Below are 24474 nucleotides of genomic sequence, written 5' to 3'. Positions count from 1 at the left end.
GAATATGAAATATGAATTTTACTTACGTCGGAAAACATACTCCTAAATATATTTGTACTACAACTAGATATATACTACTTAGTAAAATTTCAGATGAGTTAGTTTTCTCGGTATGTTTTCCGACGTCCACTAAAGTAATTGATAATTTAATTCTTATACGTGTTCATCAGTTAAAAATGCCGATATTCATGCAACCAAATTAGTACCGTTCGAAATCCTCAGAAAGCCAGACATGTAGGCCCCCTACCTACGGCCGCCACATTTAGTTTTTGCCAAAGGAAGACGCCGCCATATATCGTGGTTCCGAAATGAATAAACTAAGTGCGTGTTGTGCACGTAGACAATACCGAATGAGGTATTTAAGAATGTTGGTATTGTCTGCTAGTTATTGATTGGGACCATTTTAACTTCATTGGGTAGGAACATCAAGTTATGTTACGTGCTGCGTTACGCATTAAACAAGGTAGATGAGACGCTGTGAGCAGACGAAAATCAGTAGATGCAGATGGCCTAAGCATCCGAAAGAGGACCAAAAGTAATTTTTGTTTTATTTAAAAAATGTACTTTTTATATTATAAATGTAGAAAACGGGCCAAACTATAGTATGCACATGAACATCTGTAATAAACCCTAGTTATCTTAGTTCATTCAAAATACACTATTCCAAGAATGTCATATTTTTTTTTAAGATTTTTATTCCAAGTGACCAGTAGACCAGTTTATCTCTTATCATTAAGTACCTATTACGCCCTTTTTGTTAATTCTAAAAGACAAAAAGAAGACCCAGTCGCTACTAGCGTCTACCTGTGTACTTTACGTGTTAGCAAATATATTTTACCGTGATCAGTAGCCAGCCTGTTGGCGCTGTAAATATTTACCCAGCTCTGAACAAACATCCCGAACCACAACTCGTATCATCGTGGGTTTTTTGTCTCAAAAAGCTAACGAGAATCAAACTTGGAACAGTTGTACAAATAGGCGTATCCAGTTACTGCCGGTGATCGGTTAGACAGGACTGTAGAAATGTTTAATAAATAACCAGGGTTCCCTTACGGTATTTTATTTTGATGCAGCAAAAACTACAATCTAATCTGAAATGTAGAGCGTTCTGGGTACGATACTAAGTTTTTTTTTATAATATAGGAGTAGCAGACAAGTATCCAGTCCACCTGTGTGTTAGTGGCTACTGCCGCCCATGGTCATCTGTAATCAACCTCAGATAGGATTAGATATTCCTGCCTGAGGTCGCCACAGATGCGCCGCTGCCCCTGAGGACTAATCTGGTAGATGTCACCTTCCGATTTTTTTTTTATTTTAGGTATTTTAAATAGCTTCTTACATAACCTACGAAGAAGTACATGGTGTTTCGAACTTCGCTGTTGTGTTCGTCTTCTTCAGACAGACTTTGTAGTAATGTTACTATTACCACACTAACAGTGCCATCTGTTGTGGAAAATTAATATCGTACTGGTATCCTCAGCAAAAATTTCACTACTCTTACAAAAATGTTTATTGTCCGTGAGAAAACGATGTTCCGTATACCTTAGTAAATAAATGTGACAAGTAAAACATTACATAAATAAGTCCCTTCCTATAAAAAACACCTTAACATTTATGAAAAGCATTTCCTAACTTTTTAAATAATTGCTGTTAAATTTGTTAAATTTCTAAACATACGTTTTTTTCTCATCCTATAGAGAAAATTGTTGAACATAAGATGTTTGTTAGCTAATAACTTGTTTAGCGTGAACCTGTGTAAGTAGTTGTAAGCATACGTGCGTTATGTTACACCGGTTGTAAAACCACCAACACTGCATATGCGGGGTTTCTGTTTGTGGTTTGCCCGTGCAAACTCCAGATGTATCCATTTTCAATCACATACCTAGTTACATGGCTCGTTTTGTATTATCTGCACCATTTTAATTTCCACTGGGTCTAAAGTACTTATGTAGTTATAAAGTTTTACAGCTGTAAGTTTATTCAATAATTAAATGTATATTTCTGTAATAAAATATCTATCTTCACAACATGAGCTTAGTGCCTAATATGTGTAGTTTACGTACTTTAAAACAGAAATGAAACAAATTTCTTTCGACTTAGTATTACGAAATGCCTTACCTATCTTAAAAAAGATTGCAAAGGGGCTGTTGCTCACAACATAACAATGGTTACAAATATTAAATATCTCTGTACCCCGGAAGAAAAATGGGCCAAAATATATATGTTTATAATTTTTTATTTACATTATATAGAGATTAAAATTAAACTATAGTTCACTGACATATTATGTATTATATGATTTCTCCATTATATGTATAATTTAAATTAAGTATATTTGTATTTTGCAATGATCTGTCTAAATTTTTTCCAACCGATTTTTTTATTACGTTGTTACTGTGACTATCATTTATCAGGAATATTTAAATAGGCTCTGCTCTCCGCCTGCGGATCCCTAACAATACATCAATCAAACGCCTCGTCGCTAGAAACCGATACTGTAGAAAGGTACATTTCAACTTTTTACCCGCGTCCGCGAGACAAAACCCACTTTTCAAAACAGTAGCTAGTTCCCTCAAAATATCGTATTACTGCTAGGAATATCAATGTCTTTTAAGATTTCTAAATGTTTTAAGCTGAAATAATCCGTAGATACAATAATGTACTCTATTTTCATAATGTTTGCTGTTAATAATTGTTTTTTTCCGTGTACAAAAACTTATAAAATAAATAAATAATGTTGTAGTTGACTTTTGTTACATTTAAAAGTATCTGCTTATTTCAAACCCTATGCGTGGGAGGTAGGCAGCTATAGTCCGCGCCAAACTGCTGGTCCGCTTACCGCTATGAAGTTGTTGCAAGCAGGTGTAGTCATACAATTTGCTATGGCGACACGATTCATTTCTATATTCAGAGCGGACTAGCAGTTTTACGCGGACTATACCTTCTGTGAGATCTGATTTCTTTAAATAACCGTTATTTTAGCTAACAGAATGAATACCTTCATGTACCTAGTTATGGTATGGCAACCTTTATCGCTCATCTCATACGCACCTTGCTGAAATATACAGGTTAGGTACCTGCGAGCTACCGAGCTGCTACCTACGAGTACCAACAATGGTAATCGCAAAAATGTGTTCCTTTCGAATATCATTTGGACAACAATGGACACAACGAGAAATGTCAGAAAGTCAATCGGATTATTCGCATCGCCAATTTCTTCACACTGATGTGACGACGTGGGAACTTCGGTACCTACGAATAATATTGAATTGTCAAGTGGTGTGCAAGTGTCGAAAATAATTTCCATCTGACTGGTTTTACGAAGCTTCAATGGTAATTTGGAATTTAAGTAGGAATTAAAATTCACCCGTTTCGTTTATATAAAAAATTCTACTTAGGTACTTATATTTTTAATTTGTGCTTTGTCACACTTTAATACAAAATAAGGAGATAGGAAATACAATAATTGCCAATAAGTGCCTCATCTAGCTTTGAATGAGCATTTTTTTTCTTGTGGCCCATAAGGCACGGTAATTAATCCTATTACTGTGCTTAGGGTTAGAATCCGAAATGAAAAATTCGAATGAGTAATGAGGTCACGGCTAAACGGCTACCTCAGATTCAACTCTCAAATTAATTAGAAGAATTAAGTTTCGAGACCGTACTCGCATAAATATATCGCATATCGCAAAAATTCGCTCAACTAAATTTATAATTATAAAATTATAGTACACTAGTGTGTACTAAAATTAGTAAACATAACATGAATAATATACAAATAAGCATTTAGTATTACATTTTACATTATTAGTCCAAAAAAATACATGCACAACATAGCGACATCTATTGAGGAGTAGTGCCATCATTTTTAAAACAACGACATCTAGTGTCAAGTAGAAGTAACTATATTCATCGCTTCTTAACGGTGTTGCTACAGAATTATGTCATATTCGTGTAGATGTCGCTGTACACAAAAGTTGTGTAACACTTTAATATTATTTTTGAGTAATTTTATTTTTCGTCTTATAGCCCTGCATCTAAAACTAAAATACTATGTAACTTGTATAGTCATTTCATTTTCATATCTGAGCTTGTAGCACCAAGCATGTGATATGAATTTAATTCATTACATGGATACCATGGCCGTTCGAAATAAACACCTATTTTATCTACAATATTATAAAAGATTGCATTATTTTCTTGTGGAATAGGTCTAAATATAGGTAATTTACCATATATTTTAAGTAGAGATTGAGCCTAGGGTATTATAGAATTTATATCTAAAATTCTCGTCAAATAATTTAAAATGCATTAGGTTAGTCAGCTATATCCCTGTAGTTCCGGGACTAGAATAGAGCTACGGTATCCCGTCTGTCGTAAGAGGTGACTAAAGGGGGCTTCCGGGGTTGCTAGCGGCTAGCGTGGGAACGCGAATCGTCCAGTAAGCGACCCTGGGAAGGACGGCGGTGTATAGTCGCATAAACACCAGATGGTGTGGGAGGAGAAAACTCGAAAAGAAAAAAGGTTAGTCAGCTTACAAATTAATAGTTTCCTCGTAAAAGTCAATTTCTGGTGAAATCCGCCAAATCTAGGAACGCAAAATAAATAACATCATTGAGTGTATACATTAAATTTACTGTGTAATTTCAAATACAAGCAAATATATTACACCAAATTTGAATATAAAATAAACAGTTGACCATAGATAACCTAACTTAACTGTTAACAACACAGCACGCTGCGGTCATGGGATTGAATTATCAAACATTCTCATAAATGGCACTTTATAATACAATTTTTCACACAAATTTTATTTGCGTTAAGCACTTTTATCAATTCATTCGTAAATACAATAAATAATTACAATAACATACAGTTAAATATTATGGACTATGAGGGCAATATTAAAAGATATCAATATACAAAATGGCATCCATTCTACTCGAATCTTAATAATTGCGACCTTTAATATATTTGATAATTGTGACTAACATCATATTTAAAATTGCCTACATCACTAAAACACAATGTAGGCATAATATCAATTGAATAATTTCAATATACAAATTGCTTTCTATTATATTAATTACATTTCAATCGTTACAATAAGGCTATATTCGTATAAGAACTCGAGTAGGACAGAGCCAGTGCAAGTATAGGCACTGAGCAGACACTGACACCACCCTAAATTTACGCAATGGATAACTTTATTCCAAATTGCTACTAGATAAAATTTCATAATATTCTGATACATGTGCTTCTTTCAAGCTAGTAACTATGATTGCAATATTCAAAATGGATTTAGGCTAACAAAAAAACTTCCGCCTTATCAACGGTTTGTCCTCTTCACTATCAGAGAAGCACGCCGCAAAGCCACTTTTGTCTCTCAATGAGTCCTTTTTTAAAGATTGTCTTGTTTTGTCCACAGCTTTCCTACCCACACACTTAGTGGGAGACAAGGCCAAACTCCCCGAGTTCTTTTTTGCACTGTCACTTTCAGAATCCTTTTTCACTTCTTGCTTGTCAGATTTTTTTGTCGTAACACGCTTCTTTCTTCGTACACTCTTACTCACTGGACTAGCCACATTTTTTGTTACACTCGAACTAACTTGATCAGTTAAATTATTAGCCTGACCCTGAGAACATCCAGATTCCTCCAAGTCCATAGAAATCACACCAATTTTCTTACCACTTCTAGTCCTTGAAACCAAACTAATATCATATAGTTCATTTTGGTTGATACTTTTCAGTTCCCTCACTCCTCTAGGGGTCTTCTTTGCTGGTGTAGAATGATTGACACTGTTCTCCAAATCCTGTGCAACAGTTTTAGAATTAGTCCTATGCCTAGTGGGATACCTTGAAACACCGCTACTCTTCGACTGGAAGGAAACATTCATATTCTGAGCAGCATCTTTATCACTTTCTTTATTTTGATCATTCTTAGAACTCAACAATTTTATCTGAGATGTGGCTTGGTTTACTTTAACTGCCTTCTCATTATTATTGTTGTTTACTGTGACTAGGTTGATGATATTCTGAGAGGAGTCTGTGCTTTGGTTCAGTACTGGAGTGGGAAGTCCGGTGTTGGCAGACTTGTTCACACAGACAATGATTTTGCTCTCATCCTTTTGGAGTTTATGTTGCGACTCTCTCACCAAATTCCTGCTGGGTTTGCTTCTTACCTTCCTTGGCGTTTTAGAGTTTACTTTGGTTGACCTGATGTAGTTGGCAGTGAAACCAGACACATCACTGATATCCTCAAATTGACCATTAGGCACTATTTCATTTTTAGACTGTTCTTGCAATACAGTACCTCTTTTACTATTAGATGTACGATTTCTAGTCACAGATTTGTTCTGTTCTTCACCATTCTCATGTTCAGGTTCATGTTCTCCATTTATGGCCTTCGAGTTGAAGATACAGAGGGAGCAGTTCAACTGGGTGCTGTTGTGGTTCTGCTGAGTCTTACGTAAGCTCCTCCTCAAAGTAGTAGGTTTGGGCGTAGATGTTATTATTTTATTCTTCTTATGAAGGGTTGTCCTATTTTTCCTCTGTATCTTGGATTTAGTCTTGTTTCGAATTGAACTATTTTTTATATTAAAGTCAACATCAGACCTGTCAGACCGTGACTTGCTACTGCTATACCAAGACCTCTGATGCTTGTGGGATCTCTCGAAATAAACATTTTGCTGTCCCTCACTAGACATGGATTCATTGTCCAACAAGCGTAATTTTCTCTTTTTCTTTTTCGGAGATGGCACTTCATCGGCATAGCTGGGGTCACTACTGTGCCTATACTTGGAGCAGTGGGCCTCATCCTTCTTCTTGTACACATTATTGTACCTGTAGAGGCAAGGCGCGCGCCGGGTGCACACCCAGAACGTTATCTCCTCCATGAGGTTCACATTAGCGAAAGCAGGGGGAAAAGGGGGGGGTTGAGTGGTTCGCGCGGGCGAGGGGGGCCGCGCGGGCGGCGCGGCGGGCGCGCGGGCCGGCACCGCGGCCAGCAGCCGCACGTCACGCGCGCCACCAGCTCCGAGCTTCCGCTTGACTCCACGCCGGCCCACCTCCGCTCTAACGCCTTGTCCATTTTCTTCACATTCCATACACCTGGAAAACGTCAAACGGACATTCTTTAATCGAATGAGCTCCTAAAGAAACCGGCACAAATGACAAGACAAACAGGAAAATCTTGAGAATAAATTATGTCTCTGTCGTAAGATTTTGTACGAAAGTCGTAGCGGCGCTATGACGCCGTTCACCTACGGCGAAATAGAAGAGTCCACATAATCTGAATTGTGAAAATTATTTACTCACCTTTAGAACAATGTGTCGAATTAATCGTCCCGTACTTGACTGCACCTGGTCTTCTAACGAAACTCAAGTAAATATATTATTTAGTTTACCCAACGTACATTTTTTCAAACTATAACTTTACAAGACGACAAGAAAATGTAACAAAACAAACTTCTCAGTACAATTTTGTAGAACGAAGCCCTAGAGCTATTTGTAAAAAATGTCGTATCTTTGAACTTTAATTTATTTCTGAATTGAAGAATATTATAATTTTACGCAATAAATAGCTAGAAAATAAAAAAGAAAAGTTAAATCACAGGCATCACAGCCCGCAGTAGCAAAGCAAGCATCACAGATAAAATAAGAATAATTAAAGACATTCGCAGAGAAACAAATCGAACGTTAATAAAAGATATAGAGATAGAGATATTTTTATAAAAATAATGACTTTATGATCCTTTTATACAAATGAAAAGTTGCCAATATTTAAGGAGCTTATTTAAAAATAATTTATTGTGTGCATGCCTACTAGAATTTTAAAGACTGATTAGAAATAATCAGAAATAATGTGCAACTTCCCAACCAAAGAGTATACAAAACCAACCAACCAACCAACTTTTCAACAACTTTTTTAATTGGCTACTTGACACTTTTTGGGAAACTGTTTTAATGAATTCATATACGTATTATATATGCCTTTCATTGATCATTTTTTCGAAAAAAGGGCTATTTATTAATAAAAAACATATTTTTATTACGGTAAACGGAACGTTACGCCAAAACAGGCGGTCAAGTGTCATTTCGTAGCGTGACGTCAACACATTGAAAATATAGAAATAAACTTCGACGCTACACATACTTCAGGGGAAATCTTGGGAATTATTTAACTTTTATTAGTACAATTGCAAGAATGTCAAATTACAAGGCGTGTGCAGTGACGATGTGTTCAAGTACGATCGCTAAATATCCTAACAAATTTGCTTATACAAGTTCCTAAACTCAAATCTCATAAACGTTAAAGAACTTGCAGATTCTTATATGTTTAAATCCTCTGTTTGCAAGCAATGACATTTTATACTATCTATGTAAGAGAAGTATTATTGAAAAAAAGGAATAAATTTAGTAACTCTCGAGTGATTCGTCAATTCCAAATCATTGGAACGGGACGTAATCAAAACAAAACAGCAAGTGGAAGTATTCATATATTTAATATATTATATAGATGTCTATGAGAATTCTATTTTAAGGGCCCATTCTGTAATTAATAGGACACAATTAAAATATTTCATGACTGTGTTATTATTGATGGTGCATGTGCACTGATTAAGTTACAGGACTGTATAATTAAAAATACATGATTTGCTAATATTAGTATTTTATTAACCGATTTCTTTGTTTATTTGGTTTATCTAAATTTTTGTGCTGCTTGCATGTCTGCTTTTCTTCATTACTAAAATTATTTTCCGTAACAAATGGATATATATATTTATCACTGTCATTTTCAGAATTAAATTGCAATGCAATAATAGGAACTGTATGGTCACTTTTCTTCCTTCATCTTGTTGGGTAGGTTACGCAAGTAAAGAAGTAATATTTCCCGTGTCCTCACTTTATGTATTTCAGACTGGTGCCCACTTTCGAAACTTTTGGCTCCTCACTTCTTCTAGGCAGGACAGTCATCACATTTTCATTTTCATTGATGTACCTTGTGTTCAGGACAACTTTTACTTTTCATGAAACACAAACTTGCCTTCCTCTTAAACTGCACATACTCTATAACGTCGTCACTATATGATTGCCGGGAAGATCTGTAAATATAAATATAACCAATTAATAACCTTAAAACAGTTCACATAAGAATATAAGTATATTTAAAAAAAATCTTAATAATCACTTGAAGACAACCTTTCTTCTGTCTGAAGTCAGTTAAGAAATGTTTTAATTGTCCGATATGATTAAATGTAAATATAAAGAATGTTTTACTTACGTTGTTTATTTGATATTTCCATAGGTTATCTCACGGAAGTTTTTGTATCCATTTTGATTTATTGCACTGCATATATGGAGATTCTTCAAGCAGGTTCACGCTATCAGCTTTAATATAGTATGGCTTCATTTCGGTTCACAACATATTATAAATTCAACCAACTCTAACAGCAAACGATTTAATTATTATTTGTCTTGTTTGGTTTCGATGTAGTGACGTCACATGACATTTGAGGCAGCACTGTCGCCGTTTTGGGATTTAAAATCCACAGATAAAAAATCGAAAATTTCTTTTTAAAAATTAAAATACTTAGAACGTATTAAAAATAAACGAAATACTGCATAATTTATGTTTACTTATAAGCTATCATATCCAACATATTTCATATTTTATTGTTATAACTGTCAAGTACCCAATAGTATTAATAACATAATATAGCTTTAAAATTATAATAAAGCATTTAATTAAATTCAGAATAAACATTAAAATTTAAACTTAAAAAAACATATTTCATAGTATATTTACTCGTTATTTACTCTGAGTAATAGACAAAATAAAAAATAATACATATTTGTTATATGACAATACCACGTAGGATTTAACCACATAGTCTAGTAATATAGGAAGATTTAACGATTTTAAATTCGATGTATAAAAATAAGATAATCCATAGACGATCTAATTTTATTTTAATTATTGTTTATGTACATCATTTGATAATAATTCATATTTACAATCTGTGCATTTTGACGGTTTGACATTGACAGTGTGCTTTCATTGTCAATATCCGGTTATGGCAATCACTGTCAAATCGAAAGTGCGGGTAAATTTGCGTCATATTTTTTTCTCCTTGTGTGTGATGTAGAAATTGTTTATTTTTGGTATCAAAATGAATGACATTCAAGCATTTATTGATCGTCAACTTGGTATCTGTAAGTATTTTATTATGTTCTAATATATTGGTAAGAATAGGTGGGATATTGTGTAATATAATTGTGTTTATAGATTGCCGCTTCAATTACGACAATATCTTGAAACGGCTGGTGGTGAGCAGCGAGGAGTCGTTCTACGGGTTGCAGAGCGCGGCCCTGCCTGATGTTTTCGACCAAGATCCTCCGATATTTGCTTGTCGATTCGCTGAAGCGTCGGGCTACGAACACATCCTTGCTCTCGCTAATGAAGATGGCAGGGTTGCTATACAGGTAAGAAATTCTTTAAATTATAATGCCTCTTTAGTTTAGCGCTTCACAGCGCTACTCTAGTGCACAATTTCAGAAATTTGCTCTTTCCAATGAGCAGAAGTTCTCAAACACCTGATGTATTGTTTATGATGTACTGGCGGTAATGAGATTTGCAGCACTCGATCCTTCACGTAAATTTGCTGTTGCCGTAAAACTAGAATGAGTATCAAATAACACTAACATAATCAAAAAGAATATCTCTTTAAGTAACTAACGAATGATAACACAAAAAGGCAAAATCTTCAATAATTCCTATAATTAGGCATCATAGTCACAAAAAAGATTACATTACTTAATGCTATAATGCAAATGACCATTATTACACATCACTTAACTCATGTCATTTTAATTCAAAGTTAGTTATTCTGGGGAGTGACAAAATATACATATAATAGATATAAGTCTCATCTTAAAATGAGTTTAATTTGATTCCCTCAAATTAAATTACATTTTAATTGAAATAGTACACATATTCAGTATATACCAGCCATTAAAAGTTCACTGCTAGATATACAAATATGCACCACTTCATCCATTCATTCCATCCACACCTACTGGACTTGTGGCAGGCTCCCTTATATAAGATATCCTTGCTATATGTACTTTATTGCTTAGTCTATTGATGAGTTAGGTCTAGAAAAATAGCTATCTAGAAAGGTTAAGCGTACACTAAAAGGTTATGAATTATTTCCGACTAAGTTACTAGAGAAGTGGAAAACTTCACCTGGTAGTTCTGACACTAGTACTGCCACTTCAATGAGTATCTATCAGGAACTATCAGGTGTCTAATGTCAATATATACATATATTTTGTATCATAACTGTGGTCAGCTACAGAATAGTTTGCTACTTCTGAGGAGTAAGTTGGAACACATTGTAAATGTCTCTCAGATGCATTTACTTTATAAGGATTAACATCAATTTGAATTCAGCCAATCAGTTGTAAATAAGCACACAATATGTATTGCTATTCTATAACACATAATTATATGATGTTACCTACAAATGCATAACAGTTACATCATCCCTCAGAGAAGCCCACAAAGTGCCGCTGGAAAAGATTTAAGGGATTTGTCTAGCATGCCAGTGCAGCGGGTAACTGCATAGCTAACAGTTGTTAATGTTTGCGCTTTCAAATATTATGAATTCTAAGCAACAATTGTACAACTGTCCAGTGGTAAGATTTTATTAAAATTGATTTTATAAAACATTTTCTAGTCATAGCCATATTATGATATCATAAATGCACTTTTGGTCCACTGTTGGGCAAGGGTCTGCCCTCATAATAACGGTTTAGTCCATAATGTCTACTATGCTGGTTAAGTTTTTTAGTCTTACTCTGTAGGTTTTGTCATAATTGTTTTTTCACCATTAAACCATGTAATAACTTATTCCTAATGTGCACATAACTTCAAAATACAAACGTTTTGAGACTGGGACCTGAATCTTTAGGCCCCAATGTGACAGTGTGAATTTTAAAGCAGTCAAAAATAATATCCAAATCATCAAAATTTTACTTTAAAATATCTACATAAATAGGTTTTAAAAATGTAATCTTTGTTCAAGGCAGTCTATAAGACAGTGGTATTGACTATACCAAGTGTTTATTTTGGCTAAAATATCACAGTATTTGTGCTGATGAAGGTAACGGTTGTAGAAATCATAGTTCGCACTAAACTTCTAGTCCGCTCTGAAGTTTAGTTAGCATATACTCCGTAACGTAACACACTAACGCACCTATGTACCCGCGAAGGTTATGGGCGAAAGCGGGCAGCGGAGGGTGCCTGGGGTATAACGTCTTTGTCCCGGTAATATCTACAATTTGCTATTTTGACGCGACTCGTTTATATATATTCGAAGCGGACTAACAGTTTGACGCGGACTCTACTAAGAACTATATTTTTGCAGGACACGTCGAGCGTCCGTGCGGCCAGTGCTCTAGAGAGCTTCCCGTGCCACAACAATGCGGTGTTCGACCTCGCCTGGATGCCACACAACATGAACTTTGTCACTGTCTCTGGTTAGTTGTAATATTTTTTTTCTGTTAAGATGACTTTAATTTTTCTATTTGTTTTGCTTGCACTAAACTAAAATTAGTTTTTAAATAATACTTTATTGTTCTTGTAAGTATAAAATGTATATTTTTTAAGATTTACTAGGAATGTTATGTTATAAATGCTTATTGATCAAAGTTTTTCCATAGGTGACCATACTGCTAGTCTATGGGATGTAGCCGAAGGAGCTCCGAAACGAGTTTTGGTCTTTTCGCATCATACAAGGTCTGTCAAAACGGCCGTGTTCCGACCGAACGAGCCATCCGTTTTTGCAACTGGCGCCAGAGACGGCCACATTTTAGTCTGGGATATTCGCGCCAACAACCACCCTTCCGTCGTGCTAAAGCCGGACAACTGCCTCATGAACTGCCACTCCAGCTTCACCCCGAAGACGCCCGGATCTCATAGCAAGCGGCCGCGCATCGACACCCACCGCGCCATCAGCATCACGGGGCTCGTGTTCCAGGACGACCTGACGCTAATATCGTGCGGCGAGTGCGACGGCAACATCAAGGTGTGGGACATGCGCAAGAACTACAACGTGTACAAGCGCGAGCCGCTACCCAAGCACTCGATTCCGTACTGCGGCAGCTCCACGAAGAACGGCTACACGAACCTGATTATCGACGAGTCGCGCACGCGGCTGTACGCGAGTTGCATGGACAACGTCATCTACTGCTTCAACGTGTCCACGTACACCGCGCTGCCGGAGCGCCGGTACGTCGGCCACGAGAACGGCACCTTCTACATCAAGACCGGGCTCAGCCCCGACGGGCTGTACCTCGTGAGCGGCAGCAGCGACAAGAACGCGTACGTGTGGAACGTGAGGAGCGGCGCGCCGCTCGTGCGGCTGGCCGGCCACCGCGCCGAGGTCACGTGCGCCGCCTGGGCGCCGCGCGGCGGGCCCGCGCTCGTCACCTGCAGCGACGACGCGCGCCACAAGATCTGGCGCCTCGGGCCCGCCAGCCCCGCGCCCGAGCGCCCGCTCGAGGGCCGCGCGGAGCTGCTGCCGCGCGCCGCGCCCGCCGCGCTGTGGGGCGCGCCCGACCGCACGCCCGGCCGCTCGCCCGCGCGCTCGCCCGCCGGCAAGCGCCGCGCCGCGCCCGGCTCGGCCGGCGGCAAGCGCGCGCGCGCCGAGCCCGCGCGCCGCACCAAGCGCTGCCTGGCCGACCTGCTCAACGCGGCGCGCGACCCCGACGACGCGGAGAGCGCCGCCAAGCGCGCGCGCCGCCCGCCCGACGCGCCGCTGGCGGCGGGCTGCAAGCGCCGCGCCAGCCCCGAGCGGGACGCGGCGGACGACTGGACCTACCTCGCGCCCAAGGCGGGCACGTCCTTCCTGACCCCGACGAAGAACTACGAGAAGAAGCCCTGCAAGTTGCTCTCGCCGAGGAGTCCGAAGCCGATATCTCCCCCCGCCGTCCCCGGCAGGTCCCCCGTGAAGGTATCTCCGACCAAGGTTAGGGTTATATGTTTCACGACGCCGACCAAAAATTTGCCAAATTTCGTCCTGGACGGCGAGGCCCCGCATCACAGGCTGATGTCACCGGTGAAGAAAAAGCAAGACACGACCGACTGGCTCACTTTGATGGTTCGAGAGAAGAAAGGTAAGACGAATGATTCCGTTGACAAAGTTAATACCGTCGCGCCGCTCAGTCCCAAGGAGAGCGCCCCCATGAGGCGAAATTCAGTTTCAGAGAGAACTCCTAAAGCTAACAATAAAAGTCGAACGTTGCTTAAATACTTCACTGTGGCTACTAAGGACAAATAAGATTAGATTTATTTTTCTCAGTTATGTTAGTATAAGGAAGATTCCTATTATTTTAGATTTAAGTTTTTCCTAAGTAAATTATACAATTAATGTTATGTATGTGTTGAGAACCGATATTCATGGAATCTGGTATATCATGTCAAATCTGGAACGACAGTGTCCACACCGCCACTATAGAAAACCCTAAGACCCTACTCATATCTGATCATGATATTTTTTATACATAATTTTAATACGCATGGCTCATGCCCGTGCCATTCACCACCACCGCCACACCTATTTCTTCCGCATAACAGTAGCGTTAAGTGCTGCTGAATTCTGGTTTGAAGGGCGAAATACTTTAACCTTATGTAGAAATATCTAGTCCTATCTGGGGTTGATTACAGATGTCCATGGGCGTCAGTAGCCATTTACCGTTAGGTGAACTGCATGCTCGTCTGCTAACCATTTTTTATAAAATATTCAATTTAATATCAACAGTTTTTAAATCCTCTAAATGCTGCCATTTATATCAGTTCCTGTAAACGGTTTTCGGTTTTTGGACAATATGAGATATTAATAATCAAAGTTATTTTCAAAAATATTCTTAATTTCTAATTGCGTATGAGATCTAAGTTAATTTTAAGGCGTATACAGACGTGACAAGAGACTTATCTTCAAACAGGGATTCGAATTTATTAAACATCTATATTCCGCGCCAAACTGCTAGTCCGCTCCGAATATAGAAACGAGTCGCGTCACAATAGCCAATTGCAGATATTAGCGGGACGAAGACAGCGCGGGACCCCCCGGCACCCTCCGCTGCCCGCTGTCGTCCGCGGGTACATACCAGGCTTAGTGTGCCCTTACGTTACGGAGTATATGCTAAGTAAACCTGCCCGCTACAACTTCAGAGCGGACCACAAGTTTGGCGCTGACTATACTTTTGCATAATTGTGTACGAGTATTGGCCACTTAACTACCGAACTATTTTCTACTTCCAGATTATTTAAAAAATCTTTCAATTACTTTGAAAGCTTCTGATTCTAATTAATAAAATTATAAATTTATATAAAATTATATTTTTATACATCTATTTGTGCGATAATATCGTTGATAATTGTGATGTATTCTCATATTTAAAGTGTTTTGAACTATTTTTTGTTTCCCTTATTTGATGTAATAATTACGTGAAGCATAATAATCATACTAAGAAAAACATATAATTTGCATACTGTTGCAGTGCAAACATTCGTATTAATATTATTTAAGTTTTAAATTTCAACATGTTAAATACGTAATTAATTAGATATAAAACTTGAAATATCTGTATACTCCATTAGTGATATTAGTTAGTAAGTATTCATATAATTATTTCTAAGAAAAGTCATTGCATTTTATAGACTGATAATTAAGTTTAAGTTATAATAATTATCTTGCACTATTTTCCACCATAAAGATATAATTGTAATCTTAAGCCTTTATTAATAAATCTATCCAATATTTTGCCTATTAGAGATCGCAATTTGACAGTTTTCGTATCAAGTAACTGTAATATTTTTATCTTTGATAGCCGAAACAGTGGATAATTTAATAATTAATAATGGGCAGTAGTGTAAGATATACATATAGTTCGACAAAGTTGTGTGCGTGTGGTAAGGGCGCCACTGGCGCCACCGTAATGTTGCTAGGTTATCAAGTATCTAAGCTGTAAAATTTTAACGATTATAATTATCACTGTTCAACATATTATTGAGAATCTCTACCAATAATAATAAAAAGTATTCATGTTATTGACAAATAACACGAGGTTTTTGGGTTATCATTTATTAAAATACCGTAATAACTAAAAACTACCTTTGAAAACAAATTACCATAGACATAAAACAGTTCTTTCTAAAATCCGCCACACGCACAGAAAATTTGCCAGGCTATGTATTTTTCCTTTTAATTTTTAAATAACGTGTGACAAAAATATTCAAAATATATTCTGCTATTTTCGAAAAATTTATTTTTGTGATCCCTAATTTTATTCATGTTTAAATATTACATGCTATAACAAATTATACCTGAACCTCAGGTTTACATAATTATAATGTAATAATACATTATTATATATGTAATTTTAATCCGACATTATTGTGTGAGCTGGTATTTGGACGTTCAATTTCATTTTGTCTTGTATCAAAAATATTTTGAATGCATCACATAAGCATAATTTTAATATGTAACAATAATATAGCACTAAGCTCTTCTTACTGTGTATGTAATGATTGCATGCAAAAGAATTAAAAAAACGAAATTATTAAATGCGTTTTGATTTCCTCGTTAAAAAAACATGTGAGTATACTTATGTACGCAGATAAGCAGTTATACTTCTTGGGGGGTATATTAAAAAAACAAGTAAATTAAATACATAATGACAGTTGGCCTCACATCTAAAAACGTACTTAAAAACTATACCTTGAGGACATCAAAGTTTTAACTTTTGAACTTGTAATTTTTATTAACTTTGTATACATAGCAATAAGTTAAAAACTTATTGAATATCGACGCATTTTTCGGTCTAATTTTTTTGTAAAAGCTATACTATTCCAACAGCGATATATTTTTCTATAACAGCAACACTAAAGCCGATGAATTAAAAAATACTCAAGTTCTTCAACAGATAGTAAGTAGTTTTTCTTCATAAGAATGACCTCCTCTAAGTTATATTACCTTGGTATCAGAACTTGCTACATTTTATTCAGCACAATGAAAACAACAAGCAACATGAGGAGTATTTTTGCAAAATGTGCGCAACCAACTTATGTTGATTGTCGACTAAAATCCGTTTGTTTTTTAAAAATCACACATCTGGGGGCACGGTAGTGCCTTCGCCAAGTCGAACAACAAAAAATTATTTATCCTAACGCGCCGTATATATTACTTCAAAAATAAAAGCGCGAAGAGAATTTCAGTTATCTATATATAAGAGGTCTTATTGTGGATTTTTCTAAGTTTTGTTATCATTCGAAATCAAATTATATCTCTTAAATTAACGACCTTAGAAAATATATAGAGATGTAACTGGGAAGTGTGAACGGTACCTACCTGCTTCTAGAATTTTTCTGTATCTATTAGTAGTTTTTAAATGGGGATACAATAAAACAACAATTAAGATGTGCCATTGCTCACTCTTTATTACGCTTGTTAATTCAATATATAAAAACATAATATAAATTATCTTTTAAAATATCACCACTGATTGTTGCAACATGCCACTGCGAGCCTTAGAACCTTACGGATGTCCATGATGTGGAAAGTACGGCTAAACACAAAACTTTGAACGTTAAACTCAGAATTGTGGTGAGAGCATAGCGTGGTAATTTCTTTTTAATTATTAGTATTTAAATATACCTAGTTCCATATGTGAAGTTATTTAACCCACGTTATTTATAGAACTCGCGATTACTAATGTTTGAAGTTGCTAGGTCTAAATAATTTGTATTGCCAATGGGGAAGAAATATTTAATAGTACCTATAAAAGTATCGTAAAATTTATTGATATGTCGAAAATTCGTTGGACACAGTTTGCATATTATTCGTCGAAAATAGTAATTGATAATTGAATTGATATAACAATGAAGTTTGTGTTCAGCCGTACTTAACTGGACTTGACAGATGGGGAGCGAAAACAAATTATGTAGCGGTCATGATATGATCGCGGGTGGTATTCCGGGACAAGCCGCACCACTCACTTGTTCTATACTTCGTTAATTTGTTAGAGGTACTCGTACCGGCTGCACAACGTTCCGGAATACCACGCCCGATCACGACGCCGTCATTTAACGCCATATGCGTTGAAGACGGTTCGTTAATTCGACCGCAGAAGAGGACCTCCTCACATTAGGCCGCACGCTGGTGCCGGCGGCGGCCCGCAGCGCGTCGCGGAGCAGTAACACAAGAGGGAGTCGGCGGGAGCGCCGCCTCCGCCATACAATTTGTTATACCTACTACATCTAAGACTGCACTTAAATTCTACGTAACTTAACACTATGTACATACGATCTTTATCGAAGCGATTTTAAAAAAGTCTTAGTACTTTTATCATATTAATTTGAAAATTTGTTAAATGTCTTTATCGTTAAATTCACTGCATCCACTCGCACCACATTTATTATGTTTAATTTTTTTTTCATTTTCGTTTATAACACAACAAGAGTAACAGAATGCTTAGCCCTGCTAAAAAACTACAACATAAGTTATAACTAGGTACAACCGATAGCCGTGCGGCCCGCGCGCCGGCCGCGCCGCCTCGGGCTCTCCTCGCTCCACTCCTTACATTCTACAAAACTTTTTTTTTACATACAAAATTGAGAGTTGAACGAAGAAAGCCTAAAACGTTTAGATTCAGCACACGGAGATCCAAAACTATTCCGTCAGCATGTTCTCCGCATGCTGATTCTAAGGGAGAGCCAGTAAAAAACATCAATCCTTAAAAAATCCCTCTCGTGGTCGCGGGCCCGGCGCACACTCGCGGTCGCACACATTGACATTTTTTAAAAATGATAAAAATATTTGATAGTCTATTAAGGAATCACGTGTTGCGTGAGTGTTCATGTCGATAATGAAAAAGTAAAAATCCGTACAAAAGGGCGTCTCGCGATACAGTTTTTCAGTTGAACACAAACACCCAGCGGCTCAGTCGCAATTCGAGATCAAAAGCTGAGGCGCGCCTCCGCCTCGCGTCCGCCGCGCGATGCGCTCCTCGCTATTCGAGTTTTACATTTAAAACGGCTTAAATCTTTCCAAAAAGTTATCTTCTAAGTAACTATTTTTGTCTCTAAAATTAGAAGATCATTTAGCAACAAACGTCAAACGCAACTCTAATTAGTCTCATTTGAGGCAAAAATATTTTCCTGACGTCGACGTCAATCGAATAGCGAGGAGCGTTGCGCGCCACGTGACTATCACTCGACATTTCGCCGGTTTCTCGCCCGCAAAATATCGATACAACAATACAATTTTGTCAAAACGACTTAAACAATAACTCGTCAATGGCTTCGCATAAAATACAATGTTTCGCCTGGTAGCCAACGTAATTACTTAACAATGTCACTGCGGTTAACGTTTACATTCTAGTATCCATTAAAATACAGCTGTTTACTTATTTTATGACAGTGAGGATGGTTACACTGTGTGAGACCGAGGCCTTATTTTACTGCAAAATTTGTCTAAATATTGTTCTTTTTCGAATGATCAATCGCTGAATGATTGCTTTTACAAGACTGGAGACCAAATTATGGTCAAGGTAATCGAAATAAATAAAGAAACTGGAGAATTAGGAGATCATGTCCACATAGCGAACGTATTATAATAATTTTAGTTCAAAATCCCTTTACATAGAATTATCGTTTACAAAACTTTTATTGCGTGAGTCAAGATCAAAGTGGCGCCATCTCTCATAAGACAGAAGGATGTAGCTATTTAGAAAGTGTCGTAAGGTTTCGGGTAAGTAGTAAATATTTAGACAATTTGATAAATATGGCCTCAGTGCATCGAATAGACTGAATTTTCTCGTTCAACTGGTAAATCCAGTCTATGGAAAATAGGCCTGATATAATGACGTATGATGATGTCATCGTCATGGCGTCTATATAAGTGGTCGTCTTATGCTCGAAAAATACAGTCATATTTTGTAATTCAATACTTATTGTGCAATATTATTCCATCATTACAAAACTTACAATTTACATTTTTTGGAAATCTTACAATAATGAGTTTAAAATTAATCGGTACATCATGACGACAATTTGGTTTTGTTGATATTTTCAATACATTTGTTGGGAGCTAAAGACGACTCAAGTGATACAATTTCTTATACGTTAGTTATACATTGCATAGATATTATTATTGCACTACAACTAACGTAGGTACGAATATTTAGATATAATATTAAATGCAGAAACACACAAATCGCGACCCCAGCGCAGCGGCGCCACTCGACTAAAATTAAATTTAAAAAGCCAAAATTATAATAAAATATAAGTATTCCTCGATTCCATACAAAGTCAATGAAATCAAAATAAAATTATTAAAATACGTTACGTTAAAATAATTTTCTAATAAAATAAAAACAATGTGTGTGTCGAGCGGCGCAGCTGGCGGCCACAAAGTTGCTTCTGAGTTCCCTACAGACCAATTACAGTTTCACAGACGAAAAAAAATACAATAAAATCAGTATTTTGGTATTTTTTTCAACATTTAAGCCTATATAATCAAATTAATGTACATCATAATGCATAAATATTAAACGTATGACGATGGCATCGTCCTAATACAATGAGATCACTTATCTTAGCGGGTGTGAGTCTACCGCATGGGACTTGCTTCCCCGTGAACTATAAACGTGACGTTTGGCGACTGAAACATGAAATAGCAACACGAGAGACAGAAACAGAGATAGTCAAGAGTTGACAGCGAGTATCGAAAAAAATCTACAATGTCTATTACCATCTCTTTCAAAATATATCTTACAAGTACTAGTAGCGAAAATCGTTCATCGCCGGCAATTACTCGTCCACGGTTAAACAAGTCAGTAAAAATACCGTAGCTTTTCAAAATTGACTGACTATTAGGTATTACAGTTAATAGACTCTAGGAAACAACGTAATAAAAACGGTATTCAAAACTGGTAAATAGGTACTCCAAAAAATCTACATATCATATGCAACTGCAATGTGTCTGTCTGTACGTTCGGGGGTAACAACACTGCTCTAAAACTGTTCGAATGTATCTTAGGTATACGAAATGTGACGTTCGACAAAGTACTTGCTGTCATAGACTCGTGGGTATATATCATGGTCATTAATGAAAACGATACGAACAAAAAAAAAAAACAAGAAATTCAAATCGAACTAATACAACTTAAATTACCTGCGTTTTATTCAATACAATAAAGATCTGGGGGCACGGTAGTGCCCCCGCCAAGTTGAGCAAAAAAAAACATTAAATCTGGAATGACGTTTTTCAGAGATAAGTCGAAAATTAAAATTAAAGGAAGAAATTTCAATTTTCTGTTAAACGTTAAAAAATATAATGACAGATACCCACGAGTTATACGCGAATAAGAAATGATAGTGGTACGACTGAGAAGTATCTATTTAAATACACGGTAGAGTTTTAGATACAACGTAGTTACGTCGAGCTAGATCTAAGACTCGAATTACACCAAACGACAACGATACGACAGGGTCTCTCACACGCGATGCGCACGCATCTCACAATATTAAAGTATTCGTAAGTTTGTACTTTGATCATTATTTGAGTGCAAAGGAACTCTAACACTGGAGCGACCGGTAGACGAGCGTGAATGGTGTTCGAACGTTACGAGTGCTCGGATTTCAAAATGTAAAGTGTCGTCCCGCCCCGCCGCGGGCCGTCGCTCGCTCCGAGAACGACCCGACTTTAATTCAATTCTTATTGTACTACGAGGAAATTTTCTTAAAGCCAATGATTAAATCGAGGTCGAGCCCGCCTCGGCCGGCGCCCGGCCGGCGCTCAGCGTTGCGAGATCTATGTAGAAAAGGGGACGGCTCATAGCAACACTCGTCGGTTTCGAACTACCTAACTGACCCGATCGGGGGGACCGTTGTGATTCCGCTCAAAATATCAATTTTAAAGGTGTGACGTTTAAAACTGCTTTGACTCAGATGGTCCGCTCCGAGCCGAACGCGAGTCCGGTCGGGGGCGACGCGAGCGGCCGCGGGGGCCCGGGGGTCGCGCGCGGGGCCGGGGTCGGGACCGGGGCCAGGCGACCGGGGGGCCGGGGGCCGGGGGGCCAGGGGGCCGGGGGGCCAGGGGGCCGCGAGGGTCGCGGGGCGCTCGGGACAAGCGTCACTACAACACATAGATACGAGTAGTAAAGCGAGGACGTAAGTACAACAGCTCGGGGAGTGTACCGCTCGCGATCGCCGGGTCTCCGCCGGCTCCGACACTCTGAAAACCAGAAACAAACATAATTTAATAAGCATTCACTAGATGGCGCTGTACCACTTTCTTGAATCACGCTAACTATGTTACCGTGTAGAATATATAAGTATTGAGGAGACCCCATAAAATTTCCCAACGTATTTGTGATCACAAAACAGAATCTATTTTTTAGTTGATCAATAAATAGATAAAGTAATAAAAACATTCATTTCATATTTTTTCTTACAAATTTGTGATTGTAAATAAATAATAATGTATGTATTTTTAATAATCAACTGTAATTCAGTTGGATTGAGCACGTAGGTCCGGTAGGGACTGTATTTCAGTACCTTCTGTTTACACTTGTCTTATTAGATCTGTTGTTAAGGTATTATAATAATTTACGTTAATAAATATAATAATAAATAATAATAATAATAAATAAGCAATTGCACAGTTTAGTGTGTTGTAGTCAAAGTCAACAGTAATCTATTCGAAGTAGATTCTTTCAGAATTCTTTTTGAACGTCAATACATCTACCACCACTTCGCAAGGTGTTTCGTTATGAAGAAGTATGATATGTAGTGCAGTATAACATGTTAACTTGTGATGTGGCAATGCAGTGCGTTGTAATACAAATATTATGTACGGTACGGTGTGGTTCCGTGCGATGCAGCGAGATGATGTGTTATGCGAAATGAACACAGATACGTGGCGATGTGGCTTGGTTTAATGCGATGTGCGGAATAATGTTATGTGGTGCGATATAATACGATATAGTGCGATAAAATGCGATGTGGTGCGGAGTAGTGCGGTGTAGTGCGATAAAGTGCTAACTTGTACAGTACAGTGAATGCGATTTGGTGAGTATAGTGCTACATGGTGCGATATAATGCGATGTTGTGCAATATAACGACTGCGATATAGTGTAGTATAGTGCAATGTGGTGCGTGCAAACTTGTGTCGTGATATGCGTAGCGGAGTAGTGCGGTGCGGAGCGGGAGCTGCGTACCTGCGCTCACCAGCAGAAGACGGAGAGCTCTCCGCCGTGCGCGCCGCCCACTGCGCGCCACGACCGCACGCCGCCGCCGCCCACCTTCAGCTGAAACATCATAACAGGTCATATTATATTTTTGTACCTGCTTGCCATTAAATATATGTATATGGAAAATTCTGATATCAATCTGTAGCGAGTTTCTGCAACTCGTCAGGAGATGGCGTTACTTTGTGACTGAATCACGCTACCGAAGTTTTTCAACATTTTGCATATACCTGCCAGTTTTAAGTGAAACTAACGGAGCTTGGCCGGCACGGGTCTTCAGGCATCATCACTTAGCTTTGTAGGAGTTCTACCTTTGCCAAATAACTTCTTTGGGTTTTTAATTTACATGGTTTGTCGCCTGTTTACCTCCTTAAAGTATTGATCGCTAAAATATTTGCTACATCTATTAGAAAATCTTATGCATTTTAATGTTTTATCCACTTCTAGATTTCTCAGACAGTCGTACGTTATCTATCAACCAGACAGTGCTAGTTATAAAATTAACAAAGTAGATAAAACAACATAACATAAACATGACGTTTGATTAATGATTATATTATTTTTTATTCTACCATACACATACCACTAACAAAGCTAAAGAATCCATTATGTTCACCATATTTAGAAGCCTACATACCACTATTACATAATTAATCATATACAATATTGCAATGTGTTATGTTTGTAATATGATTATCTTTCGAGTAGAAATATTTCTGTTTCTTCTATGATCTTTTAGGTATCAACTTCATAGAAAAGTAGAATATTTTAGGAAGTATTAAAATTTAACAAAGTTTTTATACCACAAATAATAATATATATAGGATTTCATCCCTTATAACCTGTAACCTGTGAAATATAGTGTAGTCCCTAAATCATTTTTCTAGATTACTTCCGTTGTATGCATAGTAAAAGAGTAATATCTATGTCTATGTATGTTTGTATATTTCATATGAGACTGATACAGATGTCTATGAATAGCAATAGCCACTTACTGGCAAGGGGACAGCTTGCTCGGTTGTTACTTCTCCTTTTTATAAACTTATTATGAAAATATCACAAAAATATTGCAGAATATGTTAACATAAAAACAAATGAAAACATAGTGCACCTTATCTATACGATTAGCCAAATAGCGCATACTAATTGAGATTC

General features: G+C 37.5%; 3 protein-coding genes across 3 annotated transcripts in view; 1 reads left to right on the top strand and 2 right to left on the bottom strand.

Annotated features, from left to right (window-relative positions):
* Positions 1-4614: 4614 nt before the first annotated feature.
* Positions 4615-6952, bottom strand: LOC140749530 (uncharacterized). The gene has a single exon (XM_073082612.1). The coding sequence runs from the start codon at positions 6894-6896 to the stop codon at positions 5307-5309; it is 1590 nt and encodes a 529-aa protein (XP_072938713.1). The 5' UTR covers positions 6897-6952; the 3' UTR covers positions 4615-5306.
* A 3120-nt stretch (positions 6953-10072) lies between these two features.
* On the top strand, positions 10073-14798 carry l(2)dtl (WD40 domain-containing protein denticleless). The gene is made up of 4 exons (XM_073082671.1): positions 10073-10215; positions 10289-10485; positions 12432-12543; positions 12727-14798. The coding sequence occupies exons 1-4, from the start codon at positions 10173-10175 to the stop codon at positions 14343-14345; spliced, it is 1971 nt and encodes a 656-aa protein (XP_072938772.1). The 5' UTR covers positions 10073-10172; the 3' UTR covers positions 14346-14798.
* A 7320-nt stretch (positions 14799-22118) lies between these two features.
* Reph (Regulator of eph expression) overlaps positions 22119-24474 on the bottom strand; it is a 68977-nt gene continuing 66621 nt past the window's right edge. The window contains exons 7-8 of the mRNA XM_073082545.1: positions 23290-23379; positions 22119-22304 (exon numbers count right to left, since the gene is read on the bottom strand). Of these exons, the coding sequence (XP_072938646.1) occupies positions 23296-23379 (84 nt within the window). The 3' untranslated portion in view covers positions 22119-22304; positions 23290-23295. The remainder of the gene's footprint in view (positions 22305-23289; positions 23380-24474) is intronic.

Source organism: Epargyreus clarus, unplaced genomic scaffold (genome assembly GCF_041222505.1).
Source record: "Epargyreus clarus isolate Ecla_fem2 unplaced genomic scaffold, WU_Ecla_fem_2.2 ptg000018l, whole genome shotgun sequence".
NCBI lineage: Eukaryota > Metazoa > Arthropoda > Insecta > Lepidoptera > Hesperiidae > Epargyreus > Epargyreus clarus.
This window is presented reverse-complemented; position numbering and strand designations above follow the sequence as displayed.

Excerpts from the sequence above, each read along its gene's own strand:
- LOC140749530 (XM_073082612.1), bottom strand. The coding sequence starts at position 6,896 with ATGGAGGAGATAACGTTCTGGGTGTGCACCCGGCGCGCGCCTTGCCTC.